Here is a 25,021-nt window from a genome sequence, read left to right as displayed (position 1 = left end):
TATTTTAAACATCTAGTGCGGTACTAGTGCTGTACATACTTCCCAGTCTTGCTAAATGAATGAATGTACGCATTCATGAATGAATGAAAAAAATGTTACTCATTTAAAAAAAATTATCCAAAGACTAATTTGCTTCAGGAAGCCTTCCGTCAGCCTGATATTCTGATTATTCCTTTACTCTGACATTCTAGCATTATTTGGTCTGTTAACCCTGTATCAACATCTGTTGATCTACTTTTCATTTTTGAGTTTTATGTGAGGCAGCATGGTATAGTGGAAATAACGTTGGTCTAGGAGTCAGGAGGCCTGGATTCTCATTCTGACTCTAGTAATGATTTTTGCTGTATAACTCTGGGAAATTTAATTAATTCCTGCGGTTTCTTTTGTCAAATGGGGTAAAAATATTTGCCCTACATACCTCACGTTTGCTGTTCATTATCCTTCAAACAATCAGATGAGGTAATCAATTTGATAGTACTTCAACAAGCATATATAAAGTATCTGACAGATACAGGGTATTTTTAATCTTTTTTACTAATAATAACTCCCCAACTAAAAGTCCTGGAGTAAGGGGATCATTTTTTCACTTTTGCTTGTCTCCCTAATATTCAGTACTTTGTACCCATCATGTGATGTAGATTGACAGTAGCCTCTGGCCTTTTCCTTTCTGAGCTCTAAAACTAGACTTTTGGGGGGCTGGCCCCGTGGCCGAGTGGTTAAGTTCGCGCGCTCCGCTGCAGGCGGCCCAGTGTTTCCTTGGTTCGAATCCTGGGCGAGGACATGGCACTGCTCATCAAACCACGCTGAGGCAGCGTCCCACATGCCACAACTAGAAGGACCCACAACGAAGAATATACAACTACGTACCGGGGGGCTTTGGGGAGAAAAAGGAAAAAATAAAATCTTAAAAAAAAACTAGACTTTTGGATCTAAGGAGTGGCAGATCTGGTGCCCGACTTGGAGACTTCTGACTGTGTATTTACCCACTGTTGCTTTTCTGATCCCCAGGCTTGTTTCCATCAGTATCACCAATGGACCAGTATTCTGTGGCATGGTTGGGGCAGTAGCAAGACATGAATATACAGGTAGAATAGGACATTGAACTGTTAACTCTGTGACTTAGTGGGTGAAGGTGGAAGAAGTGGTCCAAAAATTTTCCATCCTTTTGTTTCTGTCTCCCTGACACAGTTATTGGCCCAAAAGTCAGCCTAGTGGCCAGAATGATAACTGCTTATCCAGGTTTGGTGTCCTGTGATGAGGTAACATATCTAAGATCCATGCTACCTGCTTACAACTTCAAGAAACTCCCAGAGAAAATGATGAAAAACATCTCCAACCCAGGGAAGATGTATGAATACCTGGGCCATAGAAGATGTATGTGAGTGTCATTGTGTGATAATTCATCCCCATTTCTTTTACAGCATCAGGGCGTAGGAATAATCAGTGTTTGGTTGTATGAAATTAGAAACATGTAGTAAGAGGAGGGTTTAGTGTCTGAGATCTTTAGCTCTCAGCTAGTTCTTTAGTAAACTTCTTGCTATCAAACAGGAAGAGAATAGCAATCAGTCACTAATCTAGATATTCTTTTTCTTTGTGCACTTCACAATTTATTTACTTCCCTGGGCCTGGAACAATCAAAAGTACTTCTCCTCTCCAACCTCCCCCAAAATTTTAGCTTTTTTAAAACTCTTTTATACAGAACTCTGTATCTCTTCAGTTATCTGAAAGTACTTGCTTTATGAGGACAACTTTTCCTCTATTTGGATATATATTATCTATCTATGCTAATCTATTTTTAATAGACACATTTCCCTTTGTCTTTTTTCCCAGAATGTTTGGGAAGAGACATTTGGCCAGAGAGAGAAATAAAAATCACCTTTTGTTAGGTGAGTTTTCTTTTCTACCTTAAATCATATTTTTTCAGCTGTAGATGGTTAAATTTGATTTTAAAAAAACCAAAATGGAAGACTAAATGCTTCTAAGCTTCTATTAAAAAACAGAGAGCAGCCTTCTTAGTGAATTTATATTAGTTTTGAAGAGGACTTGCCATTGCTTTTCCATGTTGAATGTTCAAATTTCAAGTAGAGTCCTATCACTTTTCCTGAGAAGTACCACCATTTAGTAAGAATCTTTGTAAGTCAGAGTTCAGCTATTGAAATTTGACCAGCTTCTTGTGGATCATCTTTAGAGGGAAATTCCTCATCCTTACGTAGTGAAAATGGCCTCAAGACTGTTGCCACCCACACTATATATTCCCTATCTTTATATTTATCTGTATCTATTAGTCCATTATCTTTACATAGCAGTGACAGACTTTGAAGACTAAATTGTTATTATGAAAATTTTTACAAAAAGCTAAGAAGATACAGTAGCCCCCAGGTCCATGTGGTACCTAATTGTTCTGAATGGTATTACCTAGGCTGTGGAGTAAGCCCCAAGCCCAGTATACATCTCTGTATAGTCCAGAGTTGATTTTCTGGAAAGAGAATCTCATCGAAGAATGGGATTCTGCTAAGGATCTGGGTGAAAAAGCCATTCTGAGACTTACCTTTGCAAATTAATTCAAATAAATAGTGTCTACTAAAAAACACAGGAGTATTAGGTGCTCCTTGTCTCTCTACAGACCGGGAGAAAGAACTGGAAGCCTTCCAAATGGCCCAGCAGAGATGTTTGCACCAGAAGAAAGGACAAGCAGTTCTGTATGAAGGTGGAAAAGGCTATGGAAAAAGTCAGCTGTTAGCTGAAATAAACTTCCTGGCCCAGAAGGAAGGGTACAGGTAAAGACTCTTGCTTTCTGACTTAGGAGTCTACTTCTCTTGGGGCTCCTTTACCTTATTGGTGAGATTCTTGTATCATTAGATTCGGTATCCTTTGGCTAGTGGAGTGAGTGACCCTCTGTGCATCAGGGGACTCCCAGTGACTATAGTAACATTCACCAGGGTGTTGCCATTGAAGCTGAAGGAAGCAGATTCCACACAGTGCTTCTATGCCGTCCAGACCCTCATGGCCATCTTCTTCGAGATTGATACATGCCCAGCCTATAACCGGCAAGAGTGCCTACGCAAACAGCTCCAGGGGATGGTGCAGGAACCACTTCATTGCCTGTTTAATGACCTCTTCTTTGTGAAGGTAATGAAGGTAGTGGGTTTTTTAATTGGATTACTGATGGTGTTTTTGGCAGATAGTTGGACCTTGAATCATCTTCTAATCTAATACACTTAGGCCATATAGATAGTCTAAGAACATATAGTTAGCAATGACAGAGCTGAAATTTGAAATCCCTTTGGCACCAAAACCCAGGCTTTCTCCTTTTTGAGGAGAGTGGATTCTAGGACTGACTTTTACACTTTCTAGTCATATGTCCTGGCACAAATCACTTAGCCTCTCTGAGCATCAATTTTTTCACCTGTGAAATGACAATTATAGTACTTTATATGGTTTTAGCATGAATTTTAGAGGAGATAGTATATAAGAGATTGCATTGTAAAAGTGAAAGTGCTGAATCTATCCAGCACTGCCTGAATCTATCTCAAAAGCTTCCAGTGGTTTAGGATTTATATGGTACCCAATAGCGAGCAGGCTGAGATTCTCTGGTCCACAATTCCATTTATTCATCCTCCATCACTTCTCCTAATCTACCCAGCCTGCCAGGCATTGCATTTAATGGAAAATAGAGAAATGGAAAATTTGTCCAATCCCTCAGCATAGCCCTGTTTTAAGACATGCCTTCCCCTGGGCTCTGGCCTTTGCCAAAGTGGTTGAGGAATAACCTCACTTTGGCTCTCAGGACCATGGTAGCTCATGTGCCTCACCCTAGTACAGGAAACAATGTTAGGAGATGTCCATTGCAGTTCTTTCTGATGAGTCTCAAGCACACATTCATCCTGGTGTACGTGGCATAACTAGGCTACCGCAGCTGTCCTAAGTGACAGTACCAAGCCTGACCTGTTACTTTACTCCTTGGTCATGACCCTGTAAGGGTTTGCCAGAGTCTAATATGGAAAGGAGCTATCTCTAATGGTCAGTGGACTTTCAGTCTCCCCTGTGAACTATATATTGATGTTGGATTGGCATTTGTAACCTTGTGCCCAGTCCTATAGAAACCCATTCTCACTCGAAATAGAATCACTTGCTATTTCCTCTGGAGAACCTATGTATTTTTATTAGGCTGTTGTTTTGAATGCTAATACATGAATAATTTTCCTGGTCAGTTTCCCTTATCCTTCGAAGTTTCACACATGGATGACCTGGCCAGACAAAAGAAAGTTAAAGCATGTTTTTTTCAAGTGCTTCAGAAGGTGGGTACTTTTGCTACATACCATTTACTCTTAGTATGTGGAGATGCTTTATGCTGTTTTTAAGCTGTCAACATCACACCTTGACTTAGGTATTTCTTGGCCTGCCTGTTGTTGATATCTTCATTGTTTGTATCTATCTTTAACCTTGAATCCATCCTACAACACCACATACAAGAAAAAGCCTTTGCCCTTTACTGATCCTGTTTCTTAATGAAATTTTAGTAACGTAATTTAAAACAGTGGTTTCTAACTGCAGGTAGATAGCTATTTTACCTACTATTTATTAAGGATACAGATACTCAGGCCCCCTCCCAGGATTATGGAATCAAAAATCTGTGTGAGCAGAAACTGATATAGCCATTCTGGAAAGCAATCTAGAAATAAGTAGTCAAATTTTAATAACACGCATCCTCTAGACCCAGCAGTTCCACTCCTGGATATATATCCCAGGGAGTGTGTTCACTGCAGTGTTTGTTTGTGGAGGCTAAGGAAGTGCTGGCATGAACTCATGGATGAACACTATGAAGTATAATGCAGAAGTTAGTCCTGAATATAAAGAGAGAGGAATAATGAGATCTGTAATACGGTAGCATTTACATAAAAACAATTTACTTGATAAAACAATGATGCATGTTTTATAAGAACACAATACAAACAAAAGGTTAAATGATAAATACATTAGAATGGTTACCTGCAGCAGTGGAAGTAGAATAGGACTGTGGAATGTGGATAAAAGTGAACACATATTTTTAAAGTCTACATGAGTGGGTCCTGGTACTTGGTGGTTTCAGCAAGTACTGCCAGGTGATTCTGATGTGCAGCCTGGTTTTGAAATCACTGGTTTAAAGTATTGTGAATTCCCACACACTTTGAAGCCTTTGCCCAAATGAAATATTTGAAAGCTTCAAGTTTGATCTGGAGAACATGTTGAGGCTTATTTCATTTTTCATTAGAGTATTTTCTTGTCCAAAGAAACTTGGTATATTTCTTTAGGAATTAGATATACAGGCCATATTTTGTATTTATAAAGTAGAATATTACTTGGACTTAGGAAACATTTTACTCCGAAAACCCCAGCCCATGTTGACATTTTATTTAAGTTGATGATGGGAAATTCATGGTAGACTTGAAAATCAGGTGACTTCATTTCTAATCAGAGGTTGTCATTCTTTCTTTGCTGTTATTTCCAGGCAGTGAGGGAAACACCACTGATTTTCCTCATTGATGAGGCCCAGTATATGGATGCAGCTTCCTGGGAGTTTTGGGGAACGTTGCTCTCCAGTGTGCCCATCATCATGGTGATGACATTGACCCTTCCCTTCACCCTGTGTGGCTGGGCCCAGCACTTCCTGCAGAGCCCTCAGGCTATCCTTGTGCCCATTTCGAAGTTGGCAGCGACCTCACTGTTGAGAATGGCATGTTGGGAACTGGGTGTGGTGAGCATCCCCCAAGAGCTGCAGATGTGAGTGGCTAGGACTAGCTGGGTGCTTCATTAAGGGCGGAGCCAGTGCCATAATATAAGTGAGAAGGCTCAGGTCTCACTTACCGAGTTGGGGGAGAGAATGGCGTTAGTAACCATGGTGAGGCCCAAGACTAGGTTTAAGGGTAGACAGTCTCCTCATAAACCAGAAAGGGGCTACGTCACTGGGCTATCCACCCAAGTTTTCACAGGACAGTTAGGACTTAATGAATCAGTTATATGTGGTCAGGCCAGTTTCTGCCAGGCCCTTTAACAAGGGGATGTTAGTTCCTTTTAACATCAGTAGAAGCAAAATGGTTAAGAAAGGAAAGTTACTGCCAAAATAACATTTCAAAGCCAATCAGAAAATATGTTTTTTTACATTTCTCTTCTCCTGCTTCCCTCTGTTAGTATGTATCAGCAAGAACTGACTTTTAGCAAAAAGAAAAAATATTCCTCAGTATGAAATACTCTTATGCTTGGCTCTCTTCAAGTCGACTTCTTTACTTGGTAGTCCCCTACTTACCTCTCTACAGCTACCTTCTCCACAGGTGCTTTGGAAACCCCCTCTACTGTGAGGTCCTTTGCCAGGACCTTCTCTCTAAGGACATATTGCTGTTTCGTGACCTACAAAAGGAAGAGGAGGAGAACAGCAAGTGGGAGAGCCTCTCAGGTAAGCTTAGCTTCCCAGGGTTTTACCCTGGTCCAGCTGCTGAGGTTCATTCTTCAGCATGGCATCACTTGGCCCTTATGAGGCACATGCCTATTCCCTGCTGACATTATAGGCACGATGAGGCCTTCCTGGCTAAGCATACTATACAAATAATACACAACTATAGTGAAAACCTAAATACCTGCCTCATATAACTTAAATTGAGTCAATCAGTCTACCATAGTTCCTTTCTGAGCAGCCCAGGAGGTAAGGATAGGAAAATAGGATTTATAAACATGAGAGTCCAACAAAAGAATTCCATATTACTGATGAGGATGACCTGAGGATCTGGTTGAGGGGTGGGAGAAGGGAGGTGGGTGGGAAAGGAGGAAAAACGTAGAAGTATGTATAAATCCAGAAAGGTATCCTAGAGCTGTGATGTAATAGAAGCAAGGGCTATTGGAAGGTAAACAGGAAGAGTGAGCATGTTGGATACCATATAGTACAGAAAATGTTGTTAGTTTCTAAGAGAAAATTAGAGAACAGGCAGGGTGGGTGGGGTAAACCACTTTAAACATGAGATGTTCCATTCATCTTCATCCTTTTAGTTTCTTGACTAAATTCTTGTATTTTTGTGCCTTTAAAACTAAAGTCACTGAACATAGCATTTTCCTGATTCAAAATGTTCTTTTTCTACAGCCACTGCTATGAAATCCACAATGTACAGTATTTCTCCTGCCACCTTTGAAGAAGACCAGGAACTTTATGTCTGCACAGTCAAGGATGATGTGAACTTGGATACAGTGCTTCTCCCACCATTGTTAAAAGGCAGGTCCCTTAAAGACCTCAAGTGAATTAATTACAGATGTCATTACACTTAGTAATTTGCTGGGTGATTGAGTATAGATCTCTCATTATCATGCTAGCTTCATTTTCTTCTAAGAAAGAAATCTGCCTTCCAGAAATAAGTTCTGGTACCTCCCAAAGAGCCCTTTAGAGACTTGTAATGCTACTTGAGTAATGTTCTCTTTGAGGCTGACTGAGGACCTGGAAAAGTGTTCTAATTATTTAATAAAAATTTTGTCCAGAGTTTCCCTTTGTACATATTCCTGTGCTGAAGGAGACAGTAAGGAAGGGAGATAATGTTGCTGAGATTTAAGAAAATCCATGATGCTAGAGAAGAGACAGGAGTTTAATAAAAAGAGTACAAAGTAAGTTTATAATGGCTAAAGGGAGAGAGAATAAAGAAACCATCAGAATTGGGTAGGCATAATTAGGTAGGGGATATTTTTCTTTTTAGAGATCAGGAATTCTTTTTTTAATGTTCTATTCACGTGTTTGGTGGGCAGGGTACTATATGAAAGCCCTCTTGAGGGATATGATGATGAATAAGCACACCTTCAAATCAAGTGTGGTCTTGTTGAGAATATGAGACATGCATATGAAATAACAGTACAGAACACTTTGGTAGTTAAGAGTCAGCTCCCCGCAGTCAGAAAAATCTGGGTACCATTGGCTCCTCCACTTAATGGCTCTGAAACCTTACGTAAACTTATCTAAGCCTTAATCTTTCATCACTCAAATGAGGATAATGATGGTCCTTACCTCTCTGGAGTTAGTTGAGGATTAAATTGGTACATAATAAATATTCCATGAATGTTAGCTATTGTAAGCTTTTCACTCTGGAGGTTTTAGGTTTATCTAGACAGTTGACACTCCTATAACTATGATAGGCCGCACTTGGCATTGGCTTTACTGACTTAGAAGCGTATGGGTTAGGAAACACAGCATGCCAGCAGAACAGCAGCTGGTAACCAGCAGTTTTCACTACTATTCTCTGGAGGCTAAAGGAATGGCTTAGATGTGATGGAATGATACCATGATGGTACTTAGAAGCCCCATCTCCCAACTAGCAACTGGTATCTCTTATAACAACCCCATAGACATAGTTTCCAAGCCCTGCAAGGGAGGTAAACTGTTACAAGCATTACTACACCCAAGGAAGCCCAAAGCTGTGGCTCACCACCAGGTATTTATAGTTCATTCAAGTTTTCCTAGTCCGAATTCAAATTCTAATTAGGGATCATTCTTAGCATAAACAATGTTACCTGGTAATTTGGCTGACATTCTTATTTTATCAGGATCCTGGGAAACAGAAAGTTAACCCAAGGTCAGCACTATCATCAGGGAAGGCAAAAAGAATTTGTTCACTCATAAAGCTAAAATGAATAGCTCAGTCAGCAATCCTTGGTCTAAAGGAAGAGGCCAAAGCTAGACTGTGAAAGGCCATGTAAGTTATAAAAGTATTTAAGAAGGGGACTGACATGACTATATTTGTACTTTAGATATATAATTCTACCACTAGTTAATATGTTATTGAGATAAGAATGAGAGGAAATTAGAGATATTCAAAACAAGGTATTATAGTGATCAGGTGAAAATGACTGCTTATACTAGAATTGCTTAGGAGGAAACATATTCAAGAACATTTAGAAGGAGGATGAGTAGGCAACCAGTTGGTTGTGAGGGAAAGGAAAAGGTTTAGAATTACTCCGGGATTTTGGGCTTGGTGACTTACTAGTTCAATATTGACTGCTTTAATGAATGGGTCAGAATATGGAGAGATTTACTAAAAAGTGGAATTAATTAAGATCTTTACAATTATTAGAGATTTGGGACCAGGAAGCCTGGCCTCCGTGTTTAGCTAAAAGTAAGAAGAAAAGGGTCTGGGTACTTAGTAGTCATGAAGATGGGAAGGATTGTTAGTATAGCTGAGTGATTCAGAGCATGGCTTTGGGTCTAGCAACAAAAGGTTTTGGTGACCATGGGGAGAACAGTTTCAGTGGTATGGTGAAAACCTGATTGTTGTTGGTTGAACCATGAATGGAGAATGAAGACAAATGAGGGCATGGAGTTTAAGAGGTTTGGCTGAGTGGAAAAGGGATGGACAAAAAGCAAGCCTTTTTTTTTTTTTTCTTTAAATGAACAGATTATCAACACAATGTATCCTATGTTTGTAGAAAGCTTGTTCATTGCTGATTTTTTTTTTTTTTTTTTTGCAGAAATAGCAGTAAACCAACTGGATCAGTTAAGCCCAGAGGAACAGTTGCTGGTTAAGTGTGCTGCAGTCATTGGTCACTCCATCCACGTAGATCTGCTGCAGCACCTCCTGCCTGGCTGGGATGAAAATAAGCTGCTTCAGGTGCTGAGGGCTCTTGTGGATATGCACGTGCTCCGTTGGTTCACCCAGAGCCAGGAGCTTCCTGCTGAGCCAATTTTAGAGCCTTCCTCTATTGAGATTATTAAACAAACCAAAGAGAAGGAAAAGTCAGGTAAGGAAGAGCTCCTCCTTTGTTTTCAGGCCTGAGCAGAGAGCCTTGGGTGGGAGTAGCTGTATATCAAGGGCCAGTCTCTTAAAGCCTATGGCTAAAAAATGGGGAAAAATTATTATTTTAATCATGAAGGAGTCATGGTTATAGTGAATGAATAGCCTATATTTTTCAGAATTGTCTTAATTTCAAGAATTCTAGTTCCTTGTTAACCCCATGTGTTAAATATTTGTGTTTTGATTTTTGGTTCAAAAATATTGCCATAATCTTTTATTGGCTTCTGGGTATAAATAATAAGCAAAAAAGGATAAACTTCCTATTTTTAGAAAATCACAAGGAAGATAAATACATGTGGTATTGAAACATACATGAGCAAAGCAAGATATACATTAAATAGCTTGCAATCTCAAATTCTCCACATGAAAGAATAAAATTGTGGCATAGACTACCCAAAACACATGTAATGCACAAATAATTTCTCTTTGATTTTGAAATGTGTTTGGGCCTTATTTTTGAACAGAGCATTTCTGATGATTTGACATTTATAACAATTTGTAGTAAAAAGTTCAATTAGGAGGAACAACTAAGAAATCTATTCAGTGTACTTCTATACCACTGATCATTTCTTCCCTGTTGTACTTTGTGCTAGATGTGGTCAATATCACTCTGATTGGTGTAAAATTCTTTATACCAAGGAGGCAGTAATACCAAATGGAATTTGTAAATAAATAAAATTTTCTTAAAAACTAGCAGCATATGCTTGGGAGTTTGCTACATGGTAGCATAAAAAAACTTTAAGGGAGACTTTCACCTAGATTTTCCTATGTTTCAGATCCTGGCTTTCCCCTCAGGCTACAAAAGGAACTCTCCCTACCTCAGACTGAGTTGCTAGAATTTGGAGTGCCTCTATTAAGGGAAGCTGCTTGGGAGCTGTGGCCCAAAGCACAACAGATAGCCCTGCACCTTGAATGTGCCTGCTTTCTCCAAGATTTGGCCTGCCGCTGTGGGAGCTGTCATGGGGGGGACTTTGTCTCCTTCCACCGTTTTGCCATCTGTCCTACTAAAAGCTCCAGTGGGACCTCCCGGTTCTGTAGTTACAAAGATACTGGCTCAGTACTAACACAAGTGATCACAGAGAAATTGCAGCTGCCTTCTCCCCAAGGTAAACCCAGGGGGCAGAGGGAGGACATGTGGGCAGCACTTCACTTCTCTTTCTTCATATACTTGGAGCTCTTCATCCAAAGGTGAAATCAGATTAAGGGAGAAAAATAAGTGGGAAGCCTAAAGTATCAGAAATGAAAAAAATGCAATCTCAGAGTTAAAAGGAACTTTAGAGATCATACTTGCTTTGGTTGGCAATCTTGGTCAAGTTACTTAACCTCAATTAATTGAGGAAAATAATACCAACTTTATAGAGTTGTAAAGATTAATGAGTTAAAATGTATAATGTGCTTTGAATAGTGCCAGGTACATGGTTAGTGCTCAATTCATTTGAGTTATTTTTTAATTATTATTATAATTATTCAGCTCAGTACATATATATGGAGCTTTTCTGTGTATCAGATGTTGCAACTAGGAGTTAAGCATACAAAAATGAATAAGCTTTGGTACCTGAAATTAACAGGTTTTTGGTGTGATACAGACATATAAATAGAGAATCCCAATATGGCATGATAAAGGCAATGAAAATAGCATGCATAGGGTTTGGGGTATCTACAGAAGGGGCATTAGTCCAGCCTGAGGAGTGAGTAGGAGAGGACTCCCTTGAAGGAGATAATGCCAGAAGTGAGACTTGACGGATAAGTAGGAGTTAGCTACTTGAAGAAGCTTGGAATAGTGGACAGATGTTACCCGAAGCCTGTATCCCTTCTACCACATCCCAGGTAAGAGTTCACCCTCTTTGTTTTAACATCTTCCGTTAGCTTACCTTGCAAGATAGTCCATTTCATTGTCAAGAGCTGTTAGAAATCTTCTTTCATCAAGGTGAAATCTACTTTCTTGTGACTTCACCCATTTTTCGTTGTGCCTTCTTTCATATTTGAAGACAGCTGTCAAGACCCAACCAAATCTTCTCATTTTCTACTTTGATAGGAGAGAAGTTGGTGTTGGGTCGGGGAGAGGGATACTGGAGAGATAGTGAATTGTTGATAGTAAAGGACTAAAGTGAAGGAATTGATCTGTGATCCCAATACCATCTCTAGGTGTAACATTCTGATAACCCTGTGAAGGTGGACCAGTGACTTGGAGAAATTGGTCATTGACTGATGCACTCTATAGGCATTTGAGCTTTTGTACTTTTGGAAGGTGAAGAGAAAAATAACAGTGAATGTCCTGGTCTGGTATTGTGAAGAAATTACGCTATCATTCATATTTCCTATGTGGCCTTTTGCTTTTGAGAGATCACTGTCAGCTTTAGATTAGACAGTGTGGTCAATATACACGAGAGGCTCAAGACCGTCCTCACACAGCTGAACCCCTGAGGAGGCTTCCAGACCCAAGGCCTCAGTGCATGGCCACGCAGAACTGCACAAATCTGGAGGCTGCTGTTCACTCCGGCTGTGATGTGATGCCCCTGGGAACTGTACATTGCAGTAATGCTGCCAAACTCCACTTTCCTTAGTAGCTTAGCCTTACTTTACCTTACCTTTTTTGATCATTAACGAATCAGAGAGCCAGTCCTTTTACTTAACACAAATCCTCCCTATAACAGTTCTCTTAGACTCCTCTTCACTCCCACCACCATGCTTTTGAGCCCTAAGAGGTACCATCTCCACATCATTCCCAATCTTTGCTTTTTGATCTGTAAGAAGGCAGCTGCAGAGGAGAGTCTTATCTGGAGGATAAAGGCTATTCAAGGCCAACTAGGTAAAGCTGAAAACCTCTGCTGGCCACTGTCACTCTAGTGCACTGTGGCATCTTGTGCCCTCACGATTTTCTTCACTAGGATTTAGGCTCTGTGGTTCACTCTCATCTGTCATAAACCTGATCCAAATGTATTCAGGGATTTCTACTGTTAGAAGTAGCCATCAAACCAAATGAACACTTTCTTTATTCATTTCTTTAGTGAAGAGAATTAGAAACTGGTTTGGGTGGTTTGAGAAGGAAAGGAGTCACTATTTGAATCACAAAAAGTTGCCATTAAGGAATTTGCAATCTACCATCCTAATTTTGTGTGTAGGCTGATATTAACCTAAACTTGTCATTTTTTAATGGGGGAGGCAATTAGGTCATAAACTAAGCTGCAGAAGAAAGGTAATCAGGAATTTAAAATGTCCTTAGTTAATACAAACATAGATAATTAAAGATAATCATATTTTTCTACCTACAGATAGTTTTCAGTTCCAGACAAAACCATCCAGAAGTCAGGAGGTCTTCACAAGTGAACACTGCAGGTAGATGGAGATGCTGAGAGTGGGCATGGAGGGGGCCAGAAAGTGAGACACAGATGACCATTAAACTGGTGCATTCACCTCACCTGCAGACCAGGAAGCCATCTGACCACCCAAGAGTAGTGACTCTTATACTCAGCCCAAAATTCAGGTTAACAGAGATTTGGAAAGGCAATTTTTTATTCTTTGTAGGGAAATTATTTCTTAGTGGTTAAGAAAAACTTTATTTAGTAGCTGTCAAATGCATTGTACACATAGCAGATCTTTTCAGCTATAAATTTGCCTTCTCAATTATTTTTGACCCCAGAAGATATTAAAGTGAATTTACATTTCCTAACCATGTACTTCCTGGCTTTCTAATGCCCATCCCATCAATTTTAAATGTCCCTACCTTGAGTCTACCAGCCACGCTACAGATTCCTATCTCATTTATCCAGCGTGATTTCCTACACTTTTCAAAGAAAAATCTGTATTTGACATGAATCACCTCCACAATCACCTGTGTGTCTTTGCTCATACAATTCTCCATTTTATAAATACTAAGTGGCCTCCACATCCTTCCACTTATCAGAATGTTTATCATCCTTCAAAGCCCTCCTCAAGTTCCACTTTTTTCAGTCGGTCTATCTCACAGAGATCTGACCTCTTGAATTCATGTTGCCTGTGGACAGTGCACTGGTCTAGTAGTCAGAGAGGTGAGCTCTATTTCTGGTTCTACTCAGTAGCTGTGAGGTCATAGATAAGTCACTTAAGCATCTCTGAGCCTCAATTTCCTCATCTGTAAAAGGTAATTTTTGCCTGCCTGAATGACAGGGTTAGGATAAGATGGTGGTATTTGTGTAAAGTAATATTCGGATGTGCTGTGACAAAGTTCAAATATGCTAATAGATAAATGTATTATTACTTACTGCTTTGTATCATTTTTATGTTTTTATTCAACTCATTGTTAGTTTACTCTTCAGGTGTGGTTGTTTCCCTATTTAGTTTGTGACGTACTTGGATTCTTTAGGTTTTTAAAATCCCTAATAGGGCTTTGCCATTATAGATCAGGTCCCTGACTTTCAAAAACTTACGGAGTGATGGAGGAGAAGGATAGACATAGAATTAATGAATTATAAAGGAAAGCTTCCTGGAAAAAGTGGCTTTGAGACCTGACAAGAGTGGCTACTTTGTAGCCACGCTCAGTTCTTCATCTTCTCTCCACAAAGAACTGAGGAAGAGTTCCTGGATCAAGTAAACAGGAAGCTGGCTCAGGGCAGCCCCGAGAAGGATGTATTGACCACGAAGCCCTGTCACTGTGAGGAAATCCTGAAATTGGTGCTGTCACCCCTCACCCAGCACTGCCTGATCATCGGAGAAACCACTTGTGCATTTTATTACCTGCTGGAGGCTGCCGCTGCCTCCTTGGACCTGTCAGACAATTACATGGTGAGCAAGCTCTGCCCTCTGCCCCTGAGTGGACCCCTTTTACTTGGGGAATTTGGTTGGGATTTCTTACTATCAAGTAACCTGGAGTGAAAAGTGGAGGAAAGTAGGAGAGGGAAAGGAGCTGGAAGGGGTGTAGGAGAAAACATGAAACGGGAGTGTGGTAGTGTAAGAGCGCCGCCCACTGCTGGCCCTGCCCCTGCCTCCCACGCGCAGTCCGGCTCCCCGTTTCTAACTTCAGATCCAACCCTGATTCACATTCAGATCCTGACCCTCATCACAAGCTTACTCCAGACTTTGCCCTTATCGCACCCCTAGCATCACCCAAATCCTAATCCCGTTTCTCCGCCCCTCGTCTTGTTTGGAGGCCTTCTTTTATCTGAGGAAGGCAAGCAGTCTTCTGGGACAACACTCAGCATTCTCATTTTTGAAAAAGCACAAGGTGAAGATCTGTCAGTTTGAGGAGGCCGCTTTCTGCTCTCTTCGGTCAGAGGTGAGGACAGGCGGTGACCTTGAAATTTGAGTTATTGCTCCTTGAGGGTTACCCTATTATTTCTTTTAAAATCTCTTCATTTTTTGTGTGAGATTATAGGTGTGATAATGTGATAAAAGGTTATCAAATTCAAAACATAATACTATACAATAGTAGAAAGTGAAAGAGCACCAGCTAATCCCATGCCACTCCAACAGAGTTAATAATTTGGTGCAGATTTCACTAGCCATACACACATAGTCATAGCATTATTGTTTTCTCTTATTCTTAAAATAGAATCTTAGTCTATGTTCTCTTTCTTCTGCAGCTGACTTTTATTTTTATTTATTTATTTTTTTTTTTGAGGAAGATTAGCCCTGAGCTAACTACTGCCAGTCCTTCTCTTTTTTGCTGAGGAAGCCTGGCCCTGAGCTAACATCCGTGCCAATCTTCCTCTACTTTATATGTGGGATGCCTACCACAGCATGGTGTGCCAAATGGTGCCATGTCCGTAACCCGGGATCCAAACCGGTGAACCCCGGGCCGCCGAGAAGCAGAACGTGAAAACTTAACCGCTGCGCCACCGGGCCAGCTCCTTATTCTTAATAGTACAGATTGAACATATTTGCATATTGATGTACTTCCAGTCACAGTTACAGCTGCCAAGTACTCCATTGTATGCATATATCAAAGTTCACTTAATCATTCCCTTCTTCATGTGCACGTAGGTTGTCTCTAATTTTTGGTTATTATAATATTGCTACAATGAATATTCTTGTAAGTATCTCTTTCTTTCCTTGTCAGAGTATTTCTGTCAGAGAAATTTCCAGAGGTGGAAATGCTAAGACAGAAGATATGAATGATTTCACACTTAATAAATATATTGCCAGATTGTCCACCAAAAATATTCTATCAATTCAAGTTTTTCCATTTCTTCACATTCTTACCGTCAGATATTATCAGTCATTTTTAAACTTGTTAATCCATAAATGAAAGTTACATTGTATTTTAATGTGTATTTCTTAATTAATAAGGTACATTATTTTCATATGTTTGTTGATCATTTATTTTTCTGTGAATTGCCTATTCATGTCCTTTGCTCATTGGAGTATATATAAACTAATTTCAGGAGGGTGGGGGGTGGGCAAAATGGGTGAAGGTGGTCAAAAGGTACAAACTTCCATTTATAAGATAAATAAGTCCTGGAGATGTAATGTACAGCATGGTGACCATAGTTAAAAATACTGTATTGTGTATTTGAAAGATGCTAAGAGAGTAGATCTTAAAAGTTCTCATCTCAACAAAAAACCCCTGTAACTATGTGTGGTGACGGATATTAACTAAACTTATTGTGATCCTTTTGCAATATATACACGTTGAATCATTATGTTGTATACCTAAAACTTAAACAGTGCTATGTATCAAATATATCTCAATAAAGCTAGGGGGAAAGAAGGAACATACAGTTGAAAGTCTCCCCCACACCACCCATCACTCAGCCATTGTGTCCCCTCCCCAGAGTTATGTATCTTTCTATATTCTACTAGAGGAGCTCAGCATACATAAATGTGTATAGTCTCCCCCTTCCTTTTTTATACACAAACAGGAGCTCTCTATACTCCATTCTACATCTTGCTTTTTAAAATAATAATAATAATATACCTTGTAGATCATTCTATATCATTTATAACAAATTTCCTCAGGGAATGAGATTTGTATAACAAATAGAAACTCTGGGGAAAGCATGCCATGACATTCCATTTCAAAGGCATATAACTTATTTATTCTGTATCAGTAACTCAGGACAGCTCAGCAACTTCTCCCAGCCTTATTACTATTAAATCCAACAGAACAAAATGTGTTGGGGTAATTATCAACTTATAAATAATGATTCTCTAATATCATGGGGAATGTTTTGTTAGAGCTGCAACCTAATGTGTATAATGCCTTTGAATGCCAAAGAAAATATTTGAGTTGTCCACAGTGTTGTGTTATTTGTCTTTCAACCAAGAGGTCTTTGGAGCAAAGTTAAATAATTATTTCTTTCCTTTTGTAAGAAGTTATTGTGCAGTCTTCCCAAGATTGTTCTGGAATCACCATAGACTTTATTACTTTCTTGGAGGGTTTAGCCTTAGAATGTGAAGGTATGATAACTTCAAGGTAGTTCCCCAGCTCCTACTCCCGCATGCACTATGGTGGTGCAACCTATTTAGGAAGAGAGATACGGAATTTGGTAACATTCCAGATGCTTTCTGTTCCATCTGAAGTATCTGAATCTCTGCCCAAATGACAATCCCATCTCACTCTAGCAGCATCACTTTCTAAATCACAGCCTTCTTCTACTGCTCGCTGACAAATGCATGGGAAATGACAAAGGAGGGTACTTTCTCTGTAATCCTATTTTCTCACTCCCTTACTTGCTCAGGCCCTACTGGTGCTTGTTAGTGTTGCCAGGCTCTGCTCCACCTCAGCCCACTCTAGCACCTCAGTGGCCCCAAGAACACCTCCCAAAATAAAAGAGCTGGTGTGCTATATCTAGAACCTTGTCCATAGTACTCTTCCCACATTTACATTACTGTTTCTCATTTTCCCATCTCCAGGTCTGTTTCAACATGGGACAGATCACCTTGGCCAAAAAATTGGCTAGGCAAGCCCTTCGACTGCTGAAAAGGAATTTTCCTTGTACCTGGTTTGGTGTCCTTTTCCAAACATTCCTGGAAAAATATTGGCATTCCTGGTCCCTGAACCAACCTCCAAACAACCCTAGTGAGAAGTGAGAAGCCTGGCTAAGTTGCCCTGGTCTACTTTAGGGCCATAGAGAACTAAATTAGGACCCAGCCTGGAGTTTTGCCTATATTGACCTAAGACTCCTCTTTTCAAGCAAATAACAGATAGTTCTAGTTCTTCCACCTTACTCTCCCAGCCAGTTAAACGTAGGAGAATGTAGCAGAGGACTTCTTTTGTTTCTGGAGTGTGATGTTACCCTGTCTCTTTCAAATAAAGACACAATGTGTATAAACACACACATATGTATGTGTGTATATGTATATGTATCTAGGTAGCAATTTAATATTATTTCTCTGAGATATATATTTATATATATTATTTAATAATTATATATTATTTATATATATAAAATATTAAATTGCTACCTAGTTTTTGAGCTGTAATAATTTGTGGGAAATTCATTCAACCAAAATAGCAATTCAAAGAATGAATCTTTTTAAAAAACCTCTTGAACGTTTCCTGGTCAAGAGGGATGAATTAAAAAGGCCTGTGGGGTTAGAAGTAGTGGGATTCCAGGAACATTTCTGAGTTGGCAAGTCTGTAGATGGCCCCATGATGAGTAGACTTGGATTTCCTGTGGGGAGGGGCAGTTGGGTACTGGTGAAGAATAAGGGTATGCTAACCACCCTGTGCTTCACGACAGTAAGAAAAAGTTGGCCATCCTGCAGCAGCAGGTACACTGCCTCTCCCTGCTCTGGCAGCTCTATAACCTGGAGGCCACAGCCAGCAGCCGCAGGTTTGCCTGCCTGGCCACTCTTATGCAGAAGAATTCAGCTGAGGAGTTTGCAAATGAAGCCCAGGTAAGCAAGTCCTGGCTTTACCTCTGGGCCTCACTCGGAAATGTAGAATGCGAGGGAGAGAGACCCTGCCTAGTTCCTGGTTTTAGCATGGTTCCAAAATAAACCAGATTTAAGGGACACCACTGATCGTGTGTGTGAACAGAGTTTCTTAATTTGAGGTTTATAAATGGGTTTCCAGGTGTGAGGCTAACTGAGCACTCCTTGAACTGAATCTAGCATTTTGTGTGCATGGTCAAAAGAGCATTTGGGCGCTAATGGGAGGTAGGGAAGGGGTCATTGCTTTCATCAGATTCTCAAAGAAGTCCATAATCTAAAAAAGGATTAGAATTGCTGACTTAGGAAAAAAGAAGGAAGGGAAATGTGTCTTCCTAATTGTACTGTCCATCTCTCTCTCTCTCTTTTATCCATTTGTTCAGCAAATACTTGATGAACACCTATTATGTGTCAGGCACTGATTTGGTTCCAGGGAAGCAGATAATAGATAAGTGAACTATCTAGTCTGTTAGGTGATGATTAATGCAATGGAGAAAAATGAAGCGGAGGCAGGGGACATGGGGTTCTGGGGGCTGGGAGGTACAGGTTTAAACAAGGGGGGTCAGGGAAAGCTTCACTGAGCAGGTGACATTTGGGCAAGTATCTGAAGGAGGCAAAAAAGTAAGCCTCATGGCTATCTGGGAGAAGTGTTCAGGCAGAGGGCACAGTGAATGCACAAAGCATGCCCTCTGTGTTTGAGGAACAGTGAGGAGGCCAGTGTGGCTGGAGGGGAGGAGAGAGGAGTCAGAGAGTCTAGGGAGGTGTGGCTGGCAGATAGTGCAGGCCTCTAGGCCATGGTAGGGGTTTTGACTTTTATTCTAAAAAAGATGGGAAGTCATTGGTGGGTGCTGAGAAGAAGAGTAACCGGGTCTACTTCTATTTTAATAAGATCATTCTGGCTGCTGTATTGAGAATAAACTGAAAGGGGCAAGAGAGGAAGCAGGGAGACCAGTTAGGAGGCTATTGCCATAATACAGGCAAGAGATGGTTGGCTTGGACTGTGGTGGCAGACGAAGTGGGGAGGAGTGTCTTCTGTCAAAAGAGAGCCAGTAGGATTCACTCATGGATGAGTTGTGGGATGTGAGAGAAAGAAGAGAGCTAAGGATAATCCCAAGATTTGCAACCTGGACTTCTAGAGGGATAGAGATGCTCTTAATCAGCTTGCAGAAGTCTGCAGAAGGAACAGGTTTGGAGAAAGATTGGGAGCCAGGTTTTGGACATGTTTGATTTAAAATACCTATTAGACATCCAGCTGGAAATGTTGAGTAGGCAGTTGAATGTACAGTATGGGGTCCACAGGAGAGGTATGGGCTGGAAATAGAATGTGGGAGTCATCAGTGTATAAGTGGCATTTAAAGCCATGAAACTGGTGAGATCACCAAGGGGATGAGAAAAGGTCCAAGGACTGAGTTAACAGCTCCAGTGTTAAGAGGTCAGGGTCATAGGAGAAACCAGGAAAAGAAACTGAGAAGTTGCCAGAGAGACAGGAGGAAATCCAAGAGATGTGGTGTGTCCTAGTCACCTGGTGAAGGCAGAGTTTCAAGAAGAAAGTCATCAACTATGTCAAAGGTGCACATGGTTATAAGAGAGATCTAGGCAGCACTTTTCTAAGGAGCAAGAATCAGAGGCCTTAGAGAAAACACAGAAGAGATTTGGTAAATGTTTTGAAGGGGAAAGTCTTGGGTTGGAGAAAAAGAAGAGCAGCAGGTGGAGAAAGTGGTTTGTTTAAAGAACAGGCAGTGAGAATGGTCAAATTAGAAGTGCCGGGGCGAGAAGGGGCATGTTTTCATAGCCAGAGAGGAGACGAGCGGTAAGGACACCAGGAGTCCTGACTGAGTGAGCAGCAAGGTACCAGAGTGGGCACTTAGGCAGGAGGGGACACGGTGGAAATGTGGCGTGAATGTACAGTTGGAATATTCTGCCCCGTGTTTTTGCCCCGCAGGTTGTCTCTGCCTACGTGGCCCTCTCCCAGTTCTCCCAGAACATGGGTGACAGAGAGAAGTGGCTGCACTGTGAGCAGATGGCCATTCAGAAAAGCAGCCTGTGTTGGTTCTCCAGGGAGGGGTTGTTGGCCACAGCCCAGCTCATGCAGGCCTTGGCCTACACCAAGCTCTGCCTTGGCCATCTTGACTTCTCCATCAAGTTGGGTAATGGCACTCGGGGCTGTGGGGCCAGGGCTTTTAGAGAGGCCAGGTTCACAGCTAGACCTCACACAATACTCTTTAACCTCCTTAGGTTTTCAAGCTCATGAGATATGCAGACACCTCAAGAAACCAGCTCTAGAGAATCTGGTTCTCTCAGTTCTCTTCAGATCTGCATTTCTGAAGAAGAAGTATTAAGATCATTTTCTTTCATTTTTATTTGTTGCCTAAGAGGGGAGGGTATGATTTCCCGGAGAAATTTGGAGTGGTGAGGGAGATGCTGTTCCATTTCCACAGGCAGAGCTGTCTCTTCTCTAGTCACGCCAGGAAGCATTGTCTTAAGTGTGGAGGGGAGGTCAGGAGTGGAAATACAGTGTCTGAGCTGCTACATATTCCTGTTTTGTTTTGTTTTCTTTTTTTCATTTTTCTCTAGAGAGGTAGGGACTTTCAGTAGCTCAAGACCCTGGAAACTGTCTCAGAGGCATTTTCCCACTTCGTTTCCTAAGAGATAAGTCTGAACCCAGGCCCAGATGCTCTCTATAGAGCTGTGGAGAGGAGATCTAGGGGCTGTTAGGCTGCTTTGATGGCGTAAGATCCCCCCCTCTCCTGCACCATCCTTCCTACTCCCTCGCTGGTCCCAGTAGCTCTGTCTCTTGGCAGATTTGATCTGTGTGTCCATGTGCTGGAGAGTCAGTGGGCGCTCATTTCCCAGGGTCATGATGTCCTTGGCCTGGCCTGCTTCTATTCTGCTTGCTTAGATCTGCTGCTCTATGGAAAAGGTAAATCCTGCGCAGGACTCTGCTGCACTCCTGAGGTATTCAGACTTCAGGTGGGGCCCCAGATTTGGAACACAGGCGATCATGAAACTGTCCCTCGGGCATGGTCTCTGCTTCTAGCCCCCGGCCTTAAAGTCTAGGAACCATGTTGTGATTCAGGGGTGTCTGCCTCTCAGGTGTTGTCTCCTCCCCTGTACCACACACCTTCTGTACCAGTTCCTACATGGACAACTCATGCTAGCCTGGTTACCCTCTTTGTCCACAGGATTGCTGTGTCGTCCTTTTGGGGAGTGTCTGCGTTTCATTCAACACTATGAGCACAGCTGCGTTCTAACCTCGCAGAGCAATGTCATGCTGGGGGTCCACTCCTCTCTGGCCATGTGGTAATATGGGGTACCAGAATCTTACTCAGGAACTGTGGGCAAGGGTAGAAATTTAAGGACACCATGAAGTCATTTAAGCAATCGCCTTTTACCCCTCCAGGCAGGACTATTCCACATCTCTAACCCACCTCCAAAGACCGTTCACCTCCCATTCCCCCCATCTTATCGGAAGGGTTCTTCTTGTCCTGTAACAGGTTCGGGCCTGTATGTTGAGGGTCAGTTTAGGGTTGTATTGAAATGCTGGGTGACCCACGGCAAGGCTGAAGATCATTGGTCTCCTTTTAAGTCTCCTTGCATGTGAGTTAGTAGCCTTGGCTACTTTCCAGCATCACAATTCTGACTGTCCAGGAGGTCTTAGAACCATGAAGAAATGATGGTTCTGTGAAAAGCCATGGTTGGTAAGCAGGGGACAGAGCTGAGAGCTGCGATTCTTTCCCTCCAGGTTTGCCCAGGGCTCGCAGTGGAACCTATTTGAGCACCACTTCTCCAAGGCTCGCCAGTTGGTGAAAAGAACCAATGCCTCACTGTTTGGTTCACACGGCTTTGTTCGATTCCTGGAGTGCCACGTGCTCATGTTACAGAAAATGCCAGAGGGTCTCTTCATGCGTATTCCCCCAGAGACTCATAGCCACACCCTTAAGGTGCCTGCTTCTCCACTGTCCTTCAGCTAATGCCTAAGTTACACTTTGGCCCCGTGGCACTCTTTCTGCCACCTGTGTCTCTCCCTTACTCTTCTCCTTGCTGCCTCTGTCTCTTTTTACTCCTTGAACCCTTTTCTCTCCACCTAGAAAGTCTTTCCACCTACCTCCTGTGCCCTCCCAGATATTCTTGGATGTAGGTCAGGACTGGATTCCTTAGCTTTCTACCTAATACCATTAAAACGTTGACATTTAGTCCTTCTCAATGGACCCACTCTGGCTCAGTCTGTAATTTGACACATCTCCCTACAGCCCTGTCTTCTGAGTCTAAGACATTCCAGTTCCTCTGTATCTCAAACCAACTTTCTGAGCCCCTTTGCCATCAGTAGCTCCTCCCTGTTCCCCCAGCCCTGAGTGAGTATGCTGAGTGGGGACTGCTGTAAGTTCTGGTGGAGTGGAGCGGAGGGAAGAGAGTACTAACCCCTGGGGTAATGGACCCTCCTTTCCTTTCAGTACTTTAAGGAGTTCTTCTCTCGATGTGTGACCTGCCCTGTCTATCACCAGTGGGTCTCTGAGCTTAAAGCCTCTGTAATGAGATATGGAAAGAGAGAATCCATGTCCATGACCAACATCATAGGACCTTTTGACACCTGCTTCACCAGGATTTGGATAGAGGGAGACTTCCCGGAGGAAGACATCTCCTTTGAAGGAAATTTAGGAATACAGAGTAAGCAGTCTTTCCTGGAACCCTTGTCTGAGAACAGTCTCAGAATCTTACTCACAAGCAGTTGAAGGCTGCACCTCCAAAGTAGGGAGGTGCAACCCTTCAAAGTAAGGACACACAGGTATATGGAGTTAGTCCTTGCTCCAGAGGTAATTATCATCCTCTCACTAGTGCTAGATCCAGCCTAGACAGACAAGGATCCCTTATATTGTTAAACAGCATAACAGCCTTTTCCCAGCTCTTTGTTTCAGTATCTATAATCCTTAGGTGTAGAAAGTTCCTCCTTGGTCCCAGCTTCAACAATAAGATTGTTCCCTTGGAGTGGCTGGATGGTCACTAAAGGAGAAAGAAGGCCCTAGATATCACAATGTAATGTCTGTGAAGGTAAATGTTAGGATGTGGGCAAGAAAAACAGAGGAAAGAATATAGCTCCTTGCCTCAGGGCTCAGCAAATCTCCTTTTTCAGGGCCATGAGTTAAATTTGTAATTTGTAATTCTTTGTGTTTGTGATATTCTTTACGTTCCTGCGTTCAGGATTTGACAGAGTGGCTGATGTCAAGGAGAATAAGGATGAAGAAGAAATTCAAGAATGTATATGTTAAAACAACAACAAAAAATCATCTGAAGGGATCATGATTCTCTTATTGTATAGAAGACAAAGAAAATGCCCCAAGTTCTCCTTTTTAAGATACTGTATAGTGTACATATTAAATATGCTAGCCTTTTACAGTCACCACTGTCTATATCTTTGTCAAAATAAAAGCCTGTGTTTCTGAAGCGTGAGACTTAGATCTTTCTTAACTCCCAAGTCATTAGCACGACTGTGGAGAAATGAGAACCAGAGGTGGACCAGAGGCCCGGGAAGCTTTGAGGTGAATGGATCCCATCTTAAGTAAGGTGGGATCCATCAGCAGACGGAAACTCAGCCCTAATGACGAGGTTGTCGATACTTAAGGCAGGCCGCAGTGCAAGTGCTTTGGTGAGGCCCTCTTTGGGCACAGGTGTGGTAATGGGCTCCGAAGAAGTCAGAGTGTCTTTTGAGAGCTACAGAGGGCTGTGGGAATTGTTTCTCCTTTGCACTGTGTGATTTGGGCATTCCCACATGAATTCCCACATGAATTTCCATGTGTCTAAGTGCCAGAGAGTATATGACTCCAGCTCTCTTCTTTTTGTTCTCCCTTTTTGGAGCTGCCATCTTTGGCCTTTATTTGTTTGATAGTCTTCCTTCCACAGAGCATAATCTTCCCATGGATTTTACACTTTACAACTCAGTTATCTGGCATTCGTAGTCAGTTAGCTAATGTTATGATAGCCACCATTTAGTGTTCACTTCCTCTGTGCCAGGCACTAAGTGCTTAAAATGCAGTCTTTAAATCCTTATATTAACTCTGTGACACAAGTACAAAGTTATCCTGTATTAGAGATGAAGAAACTGAAGCTTAGAAAGGTTTTACCTCAAGAAACACAGCCACAAAATTGTGGAGCTGGGATTCTAACTTAAATTTGATTCCAGAGTTTATGGTCTTTACCACCAGGCTGCACAGGCTTTCATGGGACCCAGCCTCTAGTAGGCTATCCTGTACCCAGGATGCTTCAACACTGGAAGGCCGGGCAGGGAGACGTTTGGGAAAAGGAGGCTGTATTTGCCCTCTGAATCATCCCGTCTAGTCTGTACATTCCCTCCTCCCCCGCTTCTCCCTCCTCTCGTTACCCTT

At 41.7% G+C, this 25,021-nt stretch overlaps 1 protein-coding gene across 14 annotated transcripts; it reads left to right on the top strand.

The window, feature by feature from the left end:
* The first annotated feature begins 1,006 nt into the window (after positions 1-1,006).
* Positions 1,007-24,065, top strand: LOC124227451 (adenylate cyclase type 10-like). 14 transcript variants are annotated; one of them, XM_046641481.1, is made up of 23 exons: positions 1,007-1,085; positions 1,189-1,374; positions 1,831-1,886; positions 2,624-2,777; positions 2,940-3,129; positions 4,212-4,298; positions 5,489-5,760; positions 6,294-6,430; positions 7,109-7,237; positions 9,472-9,741; positions 10,571-10,900; positions 13,067-13,130; positions 14,336-14,555; positions 14,920-15,045; positions 17,625-17,797; positions 18,455-18,611; positions 20,587-20,791; positions 20,880-20,976; positions 21,446-21,564; positions 21,827-21,944; positions 22,387-22,585; positions 23,096-23,309; positions 23,841-24,065. In XM_046641481.1, the coding sequence occupies exons 3-23, from the start codon at positions 1,832-1,834 to the stop codon at positions 23,906-23,908; spliced, it is 3,384 nt and encodes a 1,127-aa protein (XP_046497437.1). In that variant the 5' UTR covers positions 1,007-1,085; positions 1,189-1,374; position 1,831; the 3' UTR covers positions 23,909-24,065. The 14 variants fall into 14 exon arrangements, 12 of the variants coding, with proteins under 12 accessions (XP_046497437.1, XP_046497438.1, XP_046497433.1 ...); XM_046641477.1 differs by having other exon boundaries at positions 1,013-1,085; positions 1,189-1,378; positions 6,309-6,430; XM_046641476.1 differs by having other exon boundaries at positions 1,013-1,085; positions 1,189-1,378; positions 17,625-17,790; positions 20,587-20,786.
* The last annotated feature ends 956 nt before the right edge of the window (positions 24,066-25,021 follow it).

Source organism: Equus quagga, chromosome 15 (genome assembly GCF_021613505.1).
Source record: "Equus quagga isolate Etosha38 chromosome 15, UCLA_HA_Equagga_1.0, whole genome shotgun sequence".
Taxonomy (NCBI): domain Eukaryota; kingdom Metazoa; phylum Chordata; class Mammalia; order Perissodactyla; family Equidae; genus Equus; species Equus quagga.
The sequence above is the reverse complement of the archived record's forward strand: the minus strand, read 5'-3'. Positions and strand labels throughout refer to the sequence as shown.

Excerpts from the sequence above, each read along its gene's own strand:
- LOC124227451 (XM_046641475.1), top strand. The coding sequence starts at position 1,052 with ATGGTTGGGGCAGTAGCAAGACATGAATATACAG. Across the intron at positions 1,887-2,623 it reads TAAAAATCACCTTTTGTTAG|ACCGGGAGAAAGAACTGGAA; the intron begins GTGAGTTTTCTT and ends GTCTCTCTACAG. Across the intron at positions 14,556-14,919 it reads ACCTGTCAGACAATTACATG|GCCTTCTTTTATCTGAGGAA; the intron begins GTGAGCAAGCTC and ends TCTTGTTTGGAG.